This window comes from Rhipicephalus sanguineus, chromosome 2, assembly GCF_013339695.2.
Source record: "Rhipicephalus sanguineus isolate Rsan-2018 chromosome 2, BIME_Rsan_1.4, whole genome shotgun sequence".
Classification (NCBI taxonomy): Eukaryota; Metazoa; Arthropoda; class Arachnida; order Ixodida; family Ixodidae; genus Rhipicephalus; species Rhipicephalus sanguineus.
This window is the reverse complement of record NC_051177.1, coordinates 33,281,038-33,301,280: the sequence shown is the minus strand read 5'-3', so window position 1 is coordinate 33,301,280 and position 20,243 is coordinate 33,281,038. Positions and strand designations below refer to the sequence as shown.

Sequence of the window (20,243 nt, the reverse complement as noted above, 5' to 3'; positions counted from 1 at the left end):
CACAGCGTGCAAAGGCTTGAAAGACTACATGTTTATTTTTGTACATCACAAATCCTGTGCAGCAAGCAGTTCTAAGTAAGAATTATAGGAAAGCAGAAGTCCAATCATGTAGCGCGATTAAGTATCGCATATTCACTGACGCCGCATGATCCCCGTGCCTTGTTTTCCGCTTTTACAACTCATTGACCGCAGGAAGCAGGCTCTACATCAAACGCGTCCACTTTCTTTAGTGACTCCTTGAGCGAACACAGAAAAGTGGTAACGAGTATCCCAAGTGGAACACAACACCAGTTTCTGTAAGCACAAACTGTCACTGGGTTGCGCACGAACAGTAAACATGACAGCCTTCAGGGAGTCCATGAGTACGCATCCAGACCAGTATTTGTTGGGAAGCGCCTTGCCTTGTATGGCATCCGGCCTTTCTACGGTACATGCACCAGGAACAGGTGCACCATCCGCTGTCACAACCAAGGCTCTGCTGTGTTCCATCGGAGATTCATTCTCATCATTCGTTTTTCGTTTCTTGCCGAGCACTTCTCCTCCGGATGTTCTGGAGTGGCGCTTCTTAGGAAGTTTTTTCTAGACTTATGACGGCATGTTCGGGAGTATCGTCCACATTGCATCCTCAGTGAGGCATGGGTGACCGCGAGGAATCTTCACAACTTCTTTTTTTTTTCTTTTTGTTAATTTCAAAAGGCTGCCCTTAGACATAGTAGTTCATGGTATCAAAAATACATACAAAACTTGCTCCATGTATAAAGTCTAACAGTGAACCCCGCTGCCATTCTTTCAGCCGGTCCTCGTAGCTCGCAACGGCAAACGTGGACTTTTTGACACCTACTTTTCTGGCTAAAACATACCCAGTCGAACATCCATGTACGAAACAATGCGTATGGCACCTCACTGGCTTACTCATCGTCATTCACACCATGAAAATGCTTTAAAATTTTACCAACGACAACGCAAGCACAGCAACGGAGGTGTACATGGTGCACGTGCTACGCGTCTGAACGGAGAGAGTGATCTAAGAAGCTACGCGAGCACCACCTCTCGTTCGCATGAACGACTGCTTCACCCCTACCGTCGCTGCAGGCTGCGATGCTCGAACCTCCCCATTTAGCAACCATACCCATGCTCAGTCAAATGGCGCCAACACGCGATTTAGACTTTGAAATCATATTTTTATGTTCTAAAATGTACCAAAATGTCGAGATTGTGTTTATTGCACGACAAATTAAATTTTTGGGCCTGGAATAGAAACGTCAAATTTTGTTGAAGCGGAATGGCAGCAGAAAAAGCGTTCGTTGTGGCAAGCATATTTATCCATTGACTCCTATGGACTGTTGACGGGGAACCGAGAATTTTTCGTTGCACCGGAAATTTTGTTGAAGCGACGTTCATTGTAGCGGGGTTCGACTGTATTGAAATTACAGTCGACGTCCGATTTCCTGGACGCCCGAAATTCCAGACATGCCTGATTTCCCGGACTCATCTGTGGCACTGTCAAGTTCTCCATAGAGTCAATGTATTAAAAAGTCCGAAATTCCGAACGCTTACAGCCTTCGCCATCCGATTTCCCGGACTTTTTATTTACTGTTAAACGCCGACCCAAAGTCACCACCGACACCGCCATTTTGGTTGTTTTCATATCCTCGAACCCACCATACTCGCATCGCAGGTGTGGCCAGCAGCACCGCCGCACCGCGCAGCGGCTGCCGTAACCTCGAAACCACACGTGTCAATCCGTTGCCAGCCGTAGCTTAGCCAAGCCAAACCTCACTGTGTTCGTTCACGTGTTGTTTTGTCAGCTCTGCGGTCGTGTCTGCGGTTGATCGTTTGCTGCTGCGCGCTATCTTCAATGATCACGTTTCCCGACCTTCAGCATCCACCGAGTTCCTAGCTGTTACGTGCTGCGCTTTTCGTCGAGCGGATTCGCCGTTTACAGCGATGGCACCGACGCTCCTTCGTCTTCGTCCGCACCTTCGAAGCGCACAAAGTCCCCTCGTAGGCTCACGATGGAGAAGAAAGCCGCCATCATTGAACAAGTTCAAAGCGGACGGTCGCAGACAGAGGTGGGGAGGGAGCTCTGAATTTCGAAGCAAACTGTTTCGGACTTCATCAAAAACAAGGCAAAGACCTTGGAAGTGGCTGCCAAATCAATCGGGGCTGGAAAGAGAAATGCGAGTCGGGGTGTTTACCCGCAGCTCGAGGAAGCGCTTCTCGTGTGGCTCGGTGCCATGATCGCTAAGAAAATCCCGGTGTCAGGCGACATCCTGAAGCAGAAGGCGGAGGTTTTCGCGCTTCAGATGAACGTGAAGGACTTCAAGTTCAGCGATGGATGGCTTCACAATTTCAAGAGCCGCAATGACTTGAAGTTCAAGAAGATGTGCGGAGAAAGCGGCGCCGTTGACGATTCCGTTGTTGCCGAATATCGGGATGGAAAGCTGCAGTCCTTGCTTCAGCAGTTTCCACCTAATGATATTTTCAGCTGCGACGAAACTGGACTGTTTTACAAGCTGCTGCCAGAGAAAACGCTTGCATTTGCTGGTGACCCCTGCCATGGCGGCAAGCACAGCAAGGAGTGGCTCACTGTCCTCGTTGGCAGCAACATGTCAGGCAGCGAGAAGCTTCCGTTACTAGTAATAGGCAAGTCGAAGCATCTAAGATGTTTCAAGGGGGCAGTAACTCTGCCTGTTCTCTATGAAGCTAATAAGAAGGCGTGGGTAACGCAGCAGCTATTCGAAGCATACGTGCGCAAGCTGGACAGAAGGTTCGAGCAGCAAAATCGAAGAGTTCTGCTGTTTGTGGATAACTGCGCTGCGCATGGCCACATCAAGGACCTAAAGGCTGTACAGATTGAATTTCTGCCGCCGAACACCACAGCAATCCTGCAGCCGATGGACCAAGGCGTGATTCGTAACTTGAAGCATCATTACAAATCACGCGTGCTCAGCCGCATGGTGCTCTGCTCCTACAGCGGGAAAAGCTACGCTGTTGACCTCAGCTCTGCCGTCGGCATGCTAGCGGAATCGTGGAAGGCAGTTACGCAAGAGACTCTGCGGAACTGTTTTTGCCATGCAGGCTTCACATTCGACGCCAAGACGGCCGTCTCGCCCCAAGTGGACAGCGTGTGTGACGAACTGCCATCCGCGGACGTTGCCTTCGACGATCTGCTCGCTGTCGGCATGACGATTCCAGCCGGGATAACCTTTGAGGGCTTCACCGACGCTGACAAAGACCTCGAGCTATGTGCGGAGTTGACCGATGACGAAATCATTCGTCAAGTTACGGAGGATTCCGACGACTCTGACACCGAGAACAAAGAGCCAGCTCCTACACAGCCAACGAGCTCGGAGTTGACGCGAGCACTGATGACACTGTCATCGGTGTACAGTGGCAACATGACATTGACTGAAATTGGGGCAGACATGAGCGCGGGCAAGCGGACCGTGCAAAAGAAAATAAGCGACTTCTTTGTGCCCAAGTGCTGACCTATGAGGTAGCGCCAGCCACGTCGTTTCCCCCCCCCCCCCCCCCCCCCCCCCCCCCCGGCTCTTTTCAGAGCCACCTAAACAATGCATTGGCTGAATTGCAATGGGAATCTTGTACTCCGGCCGTGACCCTCTCCGTCAGCGAAAAATACCTAACAAAAAGGTGCGTTTTCACGTGCATTCATTTTTCCGGACTGCCCGATTTTCCGGAAGTTTTCATGGTCCCGTGAGGGTTCGGGAAATCGGACGTCGACTGTATTCTCGTAATAGTAACCTTGGAATTCTGAAATCAAGTTATTCAGCTTTTGTTCTCTGTAACCAATTCCTAACCAGCAAGGGCCTACGTCAAGACCGAAGTAATGAAAGTTTCAGCGTGTATATTTAAATGGGTGTGTCTCAGATGGTACGTTGGATCGACTTGCTAGTTCAGCGTTGTTTGTCGTGTTGCTTGGATGTCATCCCTTGTGCTGCTCCCAATCCCATTCATGCATGAATACGCCTGAGAGGATTGAGTGTGTCATCCCTGCCTCGTATGTGCAGAGCGCAGCGGGCTGTACGACAGCAAGGCCATCGACATGGGCCAGAGTCGGCTGTGTGAGGCGCTGCGGCTGCAGGCGGGTCGCAACCACCCGGGGGACCCGGGGCTCCCTGGGCGGGCGTTGGCCCTGCTGGGGCCCCTGCGTGCCCTGGGGCTGGCACATGCCCGGCACTTGGCTTGGCTGCGCCCGCACTGGCATGCCCTGCGCCTGCCCCCACTCTTTGCGGAGATCTTCGACATCCCTGCCGCACAGCCACAGACTCCGCAGCAACCACAACCGGCGACAGAGGACGCCGCTGTGGCAGGAACAGCTACTTCTTGAAGGCTGTTCTCAGGTGCATGTTCCCTTGTCTTTGATGCGTGCGTTAGGCGCCCCTTTCCAAAGAAGCACGTGACTCTTACTTGAATGAGAAGGGTGCGTGTAGGCTACATCCAGAACAATTGTTTTAAAGTTTGTACCCATGCAAGTAAACAAAGCGACTGCATGCATCTGACATTGAAGCGAGCACTTCCACTAACCGATTTGCATTGGTTATGCACCTCTTGAAAATCCTAGAAATTTCATAACCATATCATGGTTTTGGCACGTGAAACCCCGGATGTTATTCGAATCCTAGAAATTACATGCAATGAAAACAGATCACATGTGCCTTGGTGGTTGAACAACTGATACAGTACAGTAGAACCTCGCTGTTACGTTCGTTTCTGTTGCGTTTTCCTGGCTGTTACATTGTTTTCCGCTGGTCCCGGCACAGCTCCCATAGGGTACAATGTATAGGGAACCCCTCTGTTACGTCATAACTGGGGGACCGTTCCCGTATGATACGTCGCGAAGTGCACTCCGAGCCAACCGAGCGACTACCGAAGAGAGCGGCCATGGTGACTTTTCACGCAGCTTGGCCTGGTTTGACCGTAACGTTAGCCGCATGAGAGGTGCAAGCGACAGATACTTTCAGTTGACGCAAACAAAAGCATAGCCTTTGAGATTTGTATTGCAAAGATGGTGTCTATGATGTAATTGCTTGCAAAAGCAAGGCCTTCGAGATTGGCATTTACTTCTGCCATCATATTGGCGTAGACTCATCATCATTGTTATTTGTTGGAGGGGTTCGAGCTCATTGGAGTTCGCGTGGTCATGCGCGCGGTTCGCGCTCTCACTCGCCGCGCTGGTGCTTAGTTATTTCACACCTACAGCTGTTGGTACTAAAAAATATCGCATACGTTGATTACATTTCTGTGGATGACGCCGTCCCCAGCTCCGCGTTTCTATCCGTCGACTATATCGTGGCTGAGTGCGCCAATGTGTGCACCAGTGACGGAATTTAGGAGTTGGTGGAGCCGCTTTCGGGGGTACTTCTACTTACGCAAGCCGTTTACTACAAGCCACAGTGGTCCAACACTATGCCAGTGGTCCTACAGTATCGATCGGAGACGCCGACGCAACCGGTGACAATCTCGCGAAGGTGTCGCCATGAGGGATCGCTTGTCAGGTTTCGGCCGCGGTGGCACTAGATTTATGAAAAGGATGTGACTGCAGGTGCTCGAAAAACTTTTCGTGCTGCTCGGACATGAGTAAAAGCACCAGGCAACGTTGCACGGTTTTTTCACGCGAAAGCATTGAAATAAAATTTTATACCACTAAATATTTGTCGTTTTTCCTGTTTTTCGACTCTTGCGTTTCCCGTCTCTTACGTTTATTTCCTACGGTCCCTTCAAAAACGTATCAGCGGGGTTCTACTGTAATCGGCATTTGTCAGTTCGAGCTGTGTGCTGAGAGAGGGTAGTACAAGCCCAAGCAGCTGCTGCAAAACCACTTCCTAATTGTTATGCTCTTATGGTAAGGTAGATAAATTTAAAAAAAAGCAATTTTTTTTTCATTACTAAAGAATAATACACACTGAGGAGCAAAACAGTGCATGGGCGAGCGCGTAGAAATGCTTCGTCATTCAAAAATGGCGCCATAGACCGCGCCTTCTAACAGATGAGAGCCCTCTTTTCCATCATTGTTTCTGCGTGTATGCATCTTTCTTATAATAATTATGGCTAGATCGGTTGAATATATTCACTTCCTACACTTCCTACCAGTTTCATACGTTTTGATTGCAAATTTTCCCACCAAAATGCTTTCGTAGCATAGTCACTGCTGTACGTTTTGAGCGTGTTCCGTGCACGTTTTTAGACATAAAAGTGTGTTTTTCTTGGGATCACTTTCTTTGAAAATTTTCCAAACTAGATATACCTTTTTTGAAAACTATCTGACCGATCGTGCTGAAATTTTATCAGATTATACCTAAGCCTCTTCCACTTCGAAAAACTGTTTATGATTAGGAAAAACAAAAAGATTAATTGGAAAGTCTCTCTCATGACATGTGACAAGTGGGGATACTATTTCTTTTTCTTGTGAGTTAAATGTAGGAGCTCATTCTTATAGGTAGGGGTTGATACCAAGATCATGTGGAATAAGCGTGCGAAATTTCACGCTCATACTGTTTTTGCTTTCTGAGAACAGGTACAATTAATTTTGTACACCAGCCTAAATTTGGTACTCAACCAGAAACAAGTAATAAAGGCTGCAGGGTCAAAACTGCACAGGCTGAAGGCCACAACCTTTCTTATTGAGCGGGCATGCAAAATTTCACAACAAAATATGGAACGGTTCCTCGGATATGAAGCTGAAACCAGGGCAACCTGTTTACCCTACCATACCCCCTTCAGATCATCTCGATCTTCTGCGAAAGGCTTCAGTGCCCAGCTTTTTCGAAAAAAAATGTGCATTTTCAAATTTGAGTTGCTTTGGATAGATGGTTTATTAAAGAACATGCTCACCAAGTTTGGTTGTCATCTGTACAGTAGAAAAGAATTTTTAAAAATTCTTTTTGCGAGAGGGTGATGCTAATTTGCTGGGGAGAACGTCTCTGAAACACTCCTTTGAAGACACGGCTGCAATGTGGGCAAGAAGCCGAACGTGAAGTGAACACCCGTGTAAGATTGTTTATTTTTCGCACGTTTTTGTCACAGAAGACCTTCTGTCGAGAGTACATCAGTGGACAAGCAACTAAATTAAAAAGGCACACTTTCAGCCGCGCGCCGACATCATAGTCTCTGGAAATCTGGAACTGAATTGGCGGAAATGTATCACGTGACCATCTGTCGCTGCATTCGCGTCAATTCTGAGTTACTCCTGCTGTGTTTGTGTGCCACTCGGCTTATATATTCATTTTCCTGGATGTTCATTGCACTCAGCGCGTGGTCCGTTTTGTGACCAAAACGTGTTGTGAGCAACATTCACAGCTCGAACACTGCGAAAAAAGTCTATTGCATGAAATTGTCATAGAACAGTGTTATGTTGATGAGGAAGGCTGTAATTGTGCAGGAGGTCACTTTGATTTTTTTTTTTACCTACGAAATACAGTCAAACCTCGTTAATACGTACCCGCTTTAAGCGTACGAACGGTTAAAACGTAGTTGCAACGAATCCCCGACCGAGTCTCATAGAGCCTAATGCATTTGTTGACCGCTTAAGACGTAGTGCTTCGTCCTACGCCTATCGGTTAGTGCATACCTTAGCTGCGTACCACGATAACTTTTTGTGGCATAAAATTTTGCTGCGTCGCTGAACTTCCGGACGCCATAATGTGCCGCCAAAGGTTTTCCGTCTTTTCGAGAAGTGCGTAGATTAGTCCATCACTGATTCCGACTTCCGCGCGATTGCGATGACGCCTTTGCGGGTAAGCATTGGGAAAGAACGAAGGTGAGCCGGCGGCCACCGACGAACGCGCCAGCATGACTTATCGCCTGCAACCTTATCACAATAGGTATCTTCAGATATCTGCTCGGGCACGCGTGCAGCGCAGCACTACTTCAAGCCTACTGCACGCCTTAATAGGCGACAACCTGCATGCGCTGGGCCGCCGATCCCTGCCGCGTCGTTGTGTGGGGCAGCTCGCTGTTGCGGAGTTGAGCGTTGCTGGTCGTGGGCGACGCGAAACCTCTTTGCATCGACGCTATCATGTTAAACTCAAGCGTACGGCACAGCAAGCGTAGCGCTGTTGTAACCATACAGCACGCTTTTATTGGGCGACCACCCAAACGCGCTTCCGTCCACTGCCAGGACCGCTAGAGCGTCACGAAGTGCGCATCGCTTGCAGGAAGTTCGTCATCGCCGCATTAACCAAACGAGCTACTCGCCGCATCTGTGCACGGTCTGGAGCGAAGTGGGTACGAAGAACACTCCCTCGACAAATGCGCGTGTGCAGTACAGCAAGTGGCCCGGCAGAGACGGCGTGAACCAAGAAGGCGACGCGCTGCACGCAACTAGCCAGAAGACAATCGGCTCCACGCAGCTGTAGCGTGTTTCACTGAAACTGAGTCAGTTTCCGTTTAGGAGCACATCGCGGTACAGACACACGCACATATATCGCGGAAAGCCGACACTGTCCGTTCTGTCCCTATAGGCAGTTTTAGAATAGCGAACGCTAAGTTAGCGTTAGCGTTTGCGGCCCGATATTTCCGTCACTTAACGGGAGCCCGCAAGTGGTTAGCGTACGACGCATGCGCAGTTGCCCGAAAGGCCAACGCAAAGCTTTGCGTACGCTATTCTAAAACTGCCTTATGTCGGTCACTGCGTATACCAGACCCTGTAATAGTTCCGAAATGCTCCTTGCCTTCGCCACCGCACGCTATCGGACAGTCGTGCGAGAGTACCAGAATCTTTTCTCCACTTTGGCAAAGAGAAAGAAAAGGCTTTGCAATGGGTACTTTAGGCAATATTTGCTGTGGTACTGTATTTACTTCTTTGCTGGCGGCGATGGGGTACGCGAGGAGATGCGAAATTTTTCCTGGTTGGTTAATGCGTACTACCGTTTAGTGCATAGTTATGCGGCATTCCCGGCAGGTACGCATTAACGAGGTTCCACTGTAAATAGCATGTTGTGAAATCTTCACACATTTCTCTCAGTTCGCATTTTTTGGGGGAACAAGCCGCTTAGGAAAATTATTACTTCCAAACTGCTTTGCCAAAAGCTGTAGGTTGTTTTAGACTGAAATTTTGTAAGGAACAATATAAGGTACTTTTTTGAATGCTATGGAGTTTCTAACAAACAAATAAAGTCACTAGTCTGACACGCAGTGATAAGGAAAAAAAAATCTTCGCATTTTAGAGTTATGGCACTTTTACAGAAACGTCATAAAAAATGCGTGAATGGCCTTATCCTGCACTACAAATCTTCTAGAGGACATAAAATTATATATAACTCATATATTTTCATTATTTTTGAAACGATAGTTTTCCTAAGTTACATACATGATTGATCATTATAGCAGCTGTAGGTTTTTTTTGTATTCGTGCTAGGGTGCTCGAAATTGGAATATGTCCTAATATCAAGAATATTAGCCATCCCTCAAATTTTCATCAAAATTAGTGCAGCCGTTCAAAAGGTGACATTTAGCCCCACATCTCCCCTAAAAGCCACTGTTGCTACAGGTGTCACTTTTTCGTGCGCATCGGAGCTTTCTTTGCAACACTGTTCACATTGTTCTTTACAGGTAGCCCATCTCAGCAGGGCCATCGGTCCTCGCCAATGTTTTGAGTGGTGTGAATCTGGACCGATACCCGTGAAGCATCTGCAGACTCCTGCAAGAATCTCATTGTGGGACCTTTTGTGTCCATCATCAGTAATTTATTTCTTCATGCCGTAACCACGGCACACACGACGAGCCCGCAGTGTTCTCGCGACACCTCGCACTGTGCTGTCCCGAGGACCCTCCTGGAACGATCGCCTTTCGTGGACATCTCATAGGCATTCCTGTTCTGGGGCAGTCCACATGGGTGGAATGGCACGGAATTGCTTTAGCCGCTCTGGGTTTCTAGATAACGTTGCGTTGGCAAAAACACGGTTCTAAGTCTGTTGTCAACCTTGACATGGCATGTGATGCCAGCTCCTCCAGCAGGGGGTTAACACGCAGCCACACAGGACTCCGCGAATGAGAACAATGAACATACCCACCTTGATGCATGTCTTCTATTAGGCCAGCACACAAGAGTTGCAGTTGTACAAATCTTGCCCAATGTTTTCCAAGTCCAATGCAACAGGAAAGCTTAGAAAGGCTGTAATTGGTGCATCGTCATTCTAGTTTTGACTGTAGATTTTATCTAAACTCAGTCAGCAAGAGCAACTATACGGTGATAAAAGACAGGCTGTTCTTGTCGGTTAGTTTTACGGCTAGCCCGTCTTCCTTTATGTGTCCCTAGTTGGGTGCATTGGTTTAGGTGTGCGTGTGAGAAAGCGCAGTGCCCGCTTGACGCGTGTACTTTCAATGCAAAAAGATTTGGTGTTCGTTGTAACTGTGCTTATAATGTATAGTGTACATTGTTTTAGGCAGCATCAGCTCTTCATACCCTTTAGCCGTTATATGAGAAGCTCCACCGCCGTTCATTATTTTAGGTATCTTGTCATGTAAAATGTACTACGAGGCTATGTTTGACCATTCAATGCCTACTTGGAGCCATGAAAAAAAGTTTCTTTACAGTAGCCAGCCATTTCTTTATCCTCTTTTCAATTTTCCATGTCAATTTTCTTAGGGAAAGGCACTCGTGTGGTTGTCATCGATTTAAAGCAGTTGTTTCAACATCAAAATTTCATCAAGATCAGCTTTAAATTGGCATTTCAGCTGATTGTGTGTCTTCCGACACCCGCAGCACCTACAAGACAGTTTCTACAGCCGTTGGTGTCATCATTGGGATCAGGCACACCTATTCTGACCAGTCGTGTGAAATACAGTTAAACCCTGACATAGCAACGCCTGTAAAATCGGCCATTTACTTTGTCATACCGAGAGTTCCTTAGATTGAAATTCAACCTTTTATACATTGTCCAGTCATCAAAGGCTTCTTTTTTGCACAAGAACATTTTAACAATACGGCACTAGAAAAAACTAATTCAATTATGTAAAAAAAAAAAGAGAATAAATTTTCTTGAGAATTGGATATGGAAATTGAAAATTGGACTGCGCTCTTTCCTGTCTCCCTCCTTCTTTCCTGCTGGTTGCACAGCAAGTCGAGTTTACAAACATGGATATGGAGTCCGTAACTTGATGTAGCACCTGTGAGGTCCATGTCACGCGTGAAGCTGAAAGAAATTCAGGTTTAACACACTGTGGTGATAGGGTTAGCTGAGCTATCACGCCTATTCTGCCACTGTGGCTTGTCCTCAAAGCCTCAGTTGTAGCTTGGGGATGCGATGCCAACGCTATTACGTTCACCGAACTGTACCACTTGCTTTCCACTCACTCCGATGAACGCACAGCATCGAAAACCATCCAATGTCAGAAACCCAAGACATCTGCGATCTTAAATCTCGTGAAAGCAAGGCGACAACCTGAATTACAGCACCCTAATTTGGGGCGTATACACAAGACACGGCGCATATGCTAGAACAGTCGGGCAAGACACGGTATGGCATCGCAAATTTCGGTCACCACTATACATTGGTTCAACAGTCGTTTAAGTTGGCTTTCTCATTGAAAATCCGCATAATTTTATAGAACCCTATAGTAATGTGGCTTGTAACTGCAAGCATATTAAAAAGGAACAAAAAGAAATCAGTTGGCTCCTAATTAAAACTAGCTGCAGCAGTGCCCTTGCACAAAAGAAAACTTTCATTTGCGATGAGGGCAGCTGTTTCGATTGCTTCTGTTGAGAATTTATCCTATGTACTTCAGAGTCCAGAACAGCTTCTATCTGAGTTCAGGATAATGAAGAGGGAGCTCTGCGATAGTCAAACTCGGATATATTGAATCTAAAGGGGATCACAAAAGAGTTCTATATATACAGGGTGTCCCAGCTATAACACAGCACGATTTAAGAAAAGAGGAATGGTGTTACTCGAAGCAAACCTACTGCATATTGTTTCTAGTGCACTGGATTAGCCACTGTTATTTTTTACGTTAATGAGGTTTAATTAATTAGTCATAACTATATTTGTAACTCAACAACTACTCACCTAATTGTCAAAATGTCAATGAGGCATATGTAGGCATGTTCAAATGGCATCTAACTGTGCTACTTTCAACAACGTACTAATTATGTACTCATTTTTTCCGGCTGATAAAGAAAGCCCGCGAAATATGAAAAGTAACATGTGACTATGCTCCCACCCGCAAAGGAAACCAGCGCCCTCAAATAAGCTTAACGCAAGCAACTGCTTTGCCTGTTGTCCGTTGCCAGAGACAGCGTTCCGCATTTGTCAAGGGTACAGGTCAGGCACCAACGATATGCGTGCAATTTCGCTGGGATTCATTCCGTTGAATAGTACGCCACAATCATTATCCATATCTCATTGCTGACTGTTCTCATTGATAACGTGGCAGGTGTTCTGATTACGCTTGACTCTGTAAAACCAAGCGGTGCGTTTCTTAGGCCGGGGAGTGGCAGATAGGGCGATACATTTTTTTTTTCTTTCTGCATTTTTTCCTCGATACTGTCCACCTTATAGGGGGCCTGTATGAGGGCGCTGGTTCCTGACATGGGCAACAGTCTAGTCATATGTCACTTTTCATATTTCGCGGGCTTTCTTGATCAACCGGAAAAAAATGAGCGCACAATTAGCACGTTGTTGAAAGTGGCGCAGTTAGATGCCATTTGAACATGCCTACATACGGCTCAGTGACATTTTGACAATTAGGTGAGTACTTGTCGAGTTACAAAAATAATTATGACTAATTAGTTAAACCTCATTAACGAAAAAAATAGCAGTGGCTACTCCAGTGTACTAGGAACAATATGCGCACGTTAAAGAACACCAGATGGTCGAAATTTCCGGAGCCCTCCACTACAGCGTCTCTCATAATCATATCGTGGTTTTGGGACGTAAAATCCCAGATATTATTATTAGGAACAATATGCAGCAGGTTTGCTTCGCATAACGCCGTTCCTTTTTTTTTTTTTTTTTTAATCGTGCTGCGTGATAGCTGGGACATCCTGTATATAGGTAAGAAAGAAACACAACAGGACTGGCCAGTGCTGTTGTATGTGTTTCTTTCGTCTTTGTCGTTTGTACTTTTCAAGTACTCTCTAAAGTTGCATCAAATCGCCCAAATCAAGGTATTGAAATACTTCGTTATATTGAGGTTTAAAGGGACACTAAAGAGAAACAATGAATTGGTTTAGATTGATAAAGTGTGCTTGGAGAACTCTTGTGTAGTTTATGTCACCACCATAGGTTTATTATTAGAGGAGAAAACCAAGTTCAAAGTTTCATTTTTAAATTTCGCGCCGAACTTTGTAATTCGTGACGTAAAAGACTTCAAAGAGCATTTAACGTACCTTGGCGCCACTGGCTCGACGAAATTTCCACAAACTAGTTATGTCAAGTCTCTGGCCCCCTCAGAGGACAATGTACTTCGATTTAACCGATTAGGAACTAAGTAGGCCCAAGAAGGCGCCGTCAAAAATATGTGACGTCACGGCGAATGGTGCGGGAATTCCAAGGTGGCGTCGCCACCTGTATTTTCTTCTTGCGCGTTTTCTCGCTTATTAAGCGTCTTCTTGCAGCAAGCGTGGTGTTTTTGGTATCGTGGAAGACTACTTTACTAATGCGAGAAAAATCGTTTTGCTATTTAGTGTCCCTTTAACTGTGTCTGGCGGGGGCCAATTTTGGAATCGAAATAACGAAAGTTACAGCCCGTATGAATGTGTGGGTGCCAGAGGGGCTTATTGTTAAGATCAAATTAACCGAAAAATTGCAGTTTTGCCCATAGTACAAAAAGAGTAACGTGACAGTTGGTACACAGTTGCGTATGGCAGTCTTTTATTGTTTCGTGTAGTATCGGATGGAGTTATGCGTATTTATTTTGGTGACAAAGTTAAATGTAATAAAATAAGCTTTTTTTTTTAAACTGCTCGGTCTTTCAGCAATCTTTGTTGCAATTTCCACTCTGTTTAAAAAAACATTGTGAGCATCCATATGGCTATTCAGAAAAAAAAAGACTGGCAGCTCTTGCAGCTTCACTGAGGAGTGTGTTGTGGCACACTTTTATGTAGCTGTAATCTGTGTTCTGAATACCTGGAGCCACTGATGGCATCTGCAAAATATGGTGTACATGTTCGTGAGCATTATTCATGCTCCACTTCCTTTCTCTTTTAAACAATAATTTCTTTTAATGTTCCATGGTTGTATTCAAGCTAGACTGTATGTGAACAAAGCAGGTCGCCATCTTCTCCTAACATGCACTTCAGTTCATCCCTAACATTGTATCTGCACTTCTTGTGCTAGTTTTTTTTCTCTCTAGAGCCTATGCATGACACCATTTTCTACACATCATGATCATGGGAACATGTGAGCAATGTCGGTTCACTAGTAGTCGGGCCATCAGTCTTATGAACCTGTTCCACTTCACTGCCAATAAATCTTGGAAAGGCCTTCACAGGTTCCACTGATGGTTAGGCGATTCTTCGTTTGCCTTATAGACCGTTAAAAATATAGCAGCGTTATTCCAATGCAAGAGGAGTGTTTCAAGCGGGCGGCAATTATAGCAGCTACATTGTGAATCGCAACATTGCAGTTTTAAATTTTCTTTAGGACTAAGTTTTCAGTTGTTTCGGAAATCCACATGCACAATTAGCTATGTCTTGGAAGGAGAGATGATTTTATTACCTATGCTCAGGATATTATGTAAGAGAGCAGCGTGTGACAGGTCACAAGCACTTTGCTGTAACATTCATTGAAAAAACATTTATGTTTTGTTTCAAGTGATACAGTGGTGCAGTATGTTGTGCAAACCCTTTTTCTGTGCACCTTTATGCATAAGGAATGGTTTCCTCTTTAAAGGTCCTTGCTTTACACTTTTTCCTCGAGCGGTGCTGCCTTGCATCTGTCTGCCCCAGAACAGGATGTCAGTGCGCGTCATGGTGTGCCAGTGTGCTGCCGTGCTCTCCAGTGCCGCCAGTGAATTTGCATTTTCGAAGGTAGCCGAGTTCCAGAGCAGAGTGCCGCCATTTGAATTGTGCAGAGGAATGTGCCCGTTTCGTGTCATGCATGCGCACAAATGCAACGGTTGCCAGAACACCGACCAGCGTCCTCTCTTTGGGCTCGGCCAGTGGACGTGGGCACTCACAGAGCAACCGTTTCCGCCGCTGCCATCCCCACTTGGAGCTGGGCTCAAGCTATGCGGCGGCATCTTTGAAAACGACAGCGGCGTCCCCTTCTCGTTCGGTGTCATCTGGAGACTTGCCCCCATTTGTTGACAAGTGTGTGTATGTTTGCATGCGTGAAGTTGTGGTTCACTGCCAAGCTCTTGCCCAGCCTTCATTCTAATGCATACTGCAGTTGCTCACTGTTCCTGCGATTCTTTGTTACCCGAGCCAGATTGATAGCAACCATTATCGCCCCTCTTCAAACTCATCATCATCATAATCTGCTGCTATATAGGTTGTTGGTTGGTGATGTTTAAGTAGGGGTGCAAGATGCCAACTGCCCAATCCGCGTAGCTTTGGCACAAGGCCTAGTAATGGAGGGCTGGCTTGTACGCCGAGGTGTGCAAGATGCCTGCGTTTTAACAATGTCACGCCAACATTGATCAGCAAGCAAGTCGGTGCTTTCGCACACGGTAGAACAGCAGCATTGGTGAGGCTTATTACCGTAGAAATTCTTTCCCATCTGTTCATAGGATTTCTCATCTTTTAGCAGTGAGGAGACATTCCTGACCAAAGCAGTGGTTTGGCAGCAAGCTAGCTACCTTGATATCTGGCAAAAGCTATTGAAGATTAAATGAGTTGCTGCAAAACATGGTTTCAGAACTGGATATGCTTGACTGTTGCTGCGTTTTTAAACTTTCATGACTCTTTGAAACTACCGACATCGCAACGCATTAACAGAGCCAACAATGTACGAGAGAAATTTCATGGATTGGTTATTTAGGTTGCTCCTGTTATCCTGATTTACTGTGACAACCAAGCTAATGATTTCCGCACACAGAAGCGAGATGCTTGTTGCTGCCGTTGCTCTCAAGATGGCTTACTATAGGATCCCTGTATCACCCCAGTGTCTTTGAGTATGCCCAACTTGACAATTTTGCTACCTTAAATTCCACTAACATGCCAACTTGCTTTGCGATCAGTGCTCAGTTGACATTGTTAACTGAACTTGAGAAGGACGTGCACCAACACTTGGTGTACATGCTGCCCTCTGTTGAAAGTGTGAACTCATAATATGCACTGTCTACCAATGTCTCACATAGCCAGCCACAGTTTGTTTTGCGTGGCACCACATATATGCATAGGCAGCTAAGAGTTGTGTTGGTTGGTGTCGAAACATTCCAGTGGCTTAAATAATTTGTGAATTACAATACTGCCAGACGAATTCGTGGCCTTATTTTCCGCATGAGCTTTTGCATGCTTGGAGCTACGGCACTTTTTCATCTATGGCAACGTAGCTTCCTTTTTTTTCCTTTTTCATGAATTGTTAGTACCCGAGTGTAGTTCACCCGGTGCTTTTAGTGGTACTTTGTACACCTGTGCAGAAGAAACTACGACATTTCCTCTAGAGTTCTTGCGTTCCTTTTGTTTATATCATGCAGTTTGTGTGTAAATGCTCAAGTTACTATGAATGGAAGCTTTTGTAGCTGCTTGATATGCCACAGTCACTGGCAGTAACCATTTTCTATATTCACGCTGGTGTGTGTGTGTATTAGATACGAGGGTGTAGTCTTTCGACGGAGCAATGAAAGTGATTTTATAGAAGTTGTTTTGAAGATGTTTGAATGTGTTGGTGGCGAGTGTGTGGAGGCAGTCATGCATACAAGATTGATAACATCTACATTAAGGTTGTTGGGCGGGCATTGGTTTTATTTTTTTCACTCACAAATCAGTCTTTGCACACGTTATGTAAACATGCAATCCACATAACAATCAAAATTAAAAAGTTCCTTTTTTCCCCCTCTTTTGTAGTCCGTTGACAGTTCGGTGGTCGGCTTCCTTAAATACAATCTTGTACATTACAAGATGTCCCCATGAATCAAACTTTATACACTTGAGATGAAAAAAAAGTTCATTTTTTGTTGTTTATAGCACAATTCTCCACTTTGTATTGCACTAGTTGTACAGAGCCCGAAAACGTGAATGTTGATTGCCTGCTGGGAAGAGACCTCCTTTTGCAACATGCTTCAGATGAATCCCTTGGAAGCTTAGAGCAAAGAAGTATGTTATTCTGTCGTTAACTTTAACTTGTGCAGCTCCCAGTGACGTAGTTTTGTACATTTTTAGAGTGTTTTACACCTAAGCTAGGGCAGGTTTTATGCTGTAAAAAAAAAGCGTAGTAAGTGACAGCTTTTAGTATATCATTGTTTTACTTTTGACCACCACTTCTGCGTACTTTACTGCAGACAAATCTGACTTCTTGGATGCGGAGACCATCTTGCAAAGCTGTAGGTAGCTGTTGTTCGTCACCTTGATGTAATTTTTTTAAGGGTCTGTGCCTGTTTCGTCCAGAGGTGTGATTGTTGGTTGCGAGCCCTTCCAAGTGTTAGAGCACTGTTAATACTTGAATGTTTGTTCTTTATATTAAAAAAAAATACAAGACAGACTCGCCTATATTGTGGAGGTGAGTGGTGCAGGTGATGTGTTATACACGAGCAGTCAAGTGAGCAGTATGTCTTGCATGTCTCGTAACCGTTGCAAGTGTACTTGTTGTTCTGTGTATAGTTTAGGGCTTTTCTTTTTTTTTTTTTCCCTCTTGGCCCACACTTTTATTTCTCCATTTTTGAGAAGACATCCAAGCACAGCTCAGGTGAAATCTGCACAGACGCAAAGCATTTAGAATCTCGTCCAGGCAGCTTGGTACAAAAACGATCGGCTGTACAAGGTGTGCTTGGTGCTGGCATCGCAAAGAGATGCCGGTGAGGTGCAGAGGAAATAGATGCATGCTCGGCGCTTGGCTTAGGCACAAGTGCCTCGCTTACTTTGAGGCCCAGCTATTTCATCTGTTGCTGGCATATCAACTGCGAGTTGTGTGGAATTTATATTGCGTACACATTAACCCCTTCCCTGTTTCAAGTGAGCACGGCTCGTCCTTGCCGAACTGTCTCCAAATCGTTTTGGACGAGTGTAGCTTGTCCACTTGATGCGAGAGCTTTTCGTTGATGGAATGATGAAAATTTCTACCATCATTCTTGTTTTTATTTTATTATAATTATTAGCAGGTAGCCAGCCTGTTTTTTCATAAGCAATTAACAAACTTCTTTAGCTAACTTGACTTTGTATGTGCTTCAGTTTTTTTTAATAGCAAGAACTTGCTTTTCAGAGGAGAAATATTCAACACCAACTTGTAAAAAAGTAAGAATTTTAAGGAGAAAACTGCTCGAAATATCAAAACTTCAGGATTGTCAGAATTTACCCGAAACCTCCCACTGCAATCTCTCCCGTAGTTCAAATGGCAATTTGCAATGGTGAACGCTTTCTAATTGATTCTACATTGTACTGAGCTTGTCCATCTGTGATTGTGCCAGAGATGATTCTTGCACAGATATGGCTTTTCATATGTGCATTGCAGCTTGTTGTATTGGGATTTCACCACCTGTTCAATAAATACCAAGGAGGCAAGCAAACTTTAGGGCACCAGACAGAGAGCAGCTTGTACTAAATCTCGTGATCCACATGGCTGGCTGGGCTCTTGTTGCTTGAAGCAACAGAACAGGCAGCTTGCACCATCCAGGTGCTGAGCATGCGCTATCGCTTGTGCCTTGTCTCTCTCTCTTTTGTCAGGCCAACACCTGTGGTACTATGCTGCAGTGCCACTCTTTTACTTAGTTTTTCTCGACCAAGAGGACAAGTCCCAGCTGGTGATCATGCTCACATTCCTTTGACCTGTCCTTTAGAAAGCTTTGTACGGTCTGTAAAATATATTGTATGTAGAACTTTCTTGGTCTATGTACCGTGAGCTTGCGCCAACTTTTCAGTGCAGTGTTTTAGGTGTAGGCAGCCATCTGTTGACGAATGGTGCGGCGGTTTCTTCGGGTTGCTTTAGTGCAGCCGAGTCATATCTCGTCCTTTCTGGCCAGTGGCAGTTATGCAAGTCACTGGCTGATGGGGCTTTCTTTTTATCAGATGTGGAAGACAGCCACATCTTTCATGTCTGTGCAGTGCATTTCAGGCTTTTATTTTTCTTTTTTTTGTTCTACACCCCCAACCGGTGAGTAGGCACCAGTGAGGAGAGACATACAGTGGCACACCCCCCAAAAACATCACTGCCAGAATCATTCTACTGGGAATGTGGCACAATATTTTTTGCTCACCTCCTTGTCTTTGTTTTCATTGTGGAAACAAGTGTCAACAGGTTCTCTGTACTAGTTGTTACAAAATAAAGGAATGTCTATTCAACCCTGTCCACAATGTGTCCTCGTAGAGCGTCAAAAAATCTTGTGCACTGCAAGTATTGCACAAACTTTGAATAAGAGATTCAGCCTTTCATGCGAGAGCTCATGCACCCGGTTGCATCGGGGTAGCACTTCACAGATGGATTGTTTTTAACTCGTGGAATTTATCTTTGTCACCTGAGATAATAAACGCTGGGGCAGTTGAGACAGTGTACATGCCAACTTACGCTCTGGGAGAATTTTCTATGGCTAGGCAGCTAAATATGTGCATACAAATTGTATGGAAAAACCCAATGCAGCTTTCGGCTTCAATTTTGATGGGGCAAGTGGCGGGTTCTCGGAAAACTTCAATGCTGTGACAAAAATTTTGGGAGTATCTATAATCTTTGGATGTACATATTGATCACGTGTCTTGATCTTGCCAAATCTGGTGTAGGAAATACATTGCAGCTGCCACATGCCACACCTGTAGTGTGCCTGGTACAGGTGAACACTTTGGGCTTCCTGCTGGTGCATCTCGCCGATTGAATGTGGTAAGGTTGCGCCAACTTATAGGAATTCCACAAAATTTGCACGTTTTTTTATTGCAGGACGTGCAATCGAAGCTGAAAGTTTGGGGTTGATAGCACCCCCAAAAAATGCTAATTTATTCTGGCACAGCTTCCCAGCAAAGAATTGCTTGAATGCATTGCATTGGTCGAATGTGCGCATTTAGGCTGGACCAATCTGTTTCGAGTAACATTCTCAGACTGCGAAAAAGAAGATTCTTGGCGGCACCAATTGGTCTCCCAACTTTTTCTCGCAACTGTACGTGCACTGTGCAATCTCTCCTTGAAGCACCAAGTCAA

General features: G+C 45.4%; 1 protein-coding gene across 2 annotated transcripts in view; it reads left to right on the top strand.

Annotated features, from left to right (window-relative positions):
• LOC119382682 (ecdysone-induced protein 78C) overlaps positions 1-19,411 on the top strand; it is a 141,333-nt gene extending 121,922 nt beyond the window's left edge. For both annotated transcript variants that reach the window (XM_049412290.1, XM_037650484.2), the window contains exons 8-9: positions 4,032-4,364; positions 9,574-19,411. In XM_049412290.1, coding sequence (XP_049268247.1) covers positions 4,032-4,351 — 320 coding nt within the window. In that variant the 3' untranslated portion in view covers positions 4,352-4,364; positions 9,574-19,411. The remainder of the gene's footprint in view (positions 1-4,031; positions 4,365-9,573) is intronic.
• The last annotated feature ends 832 nt before the right edge of the window (positions 19,412-20,243 follow it).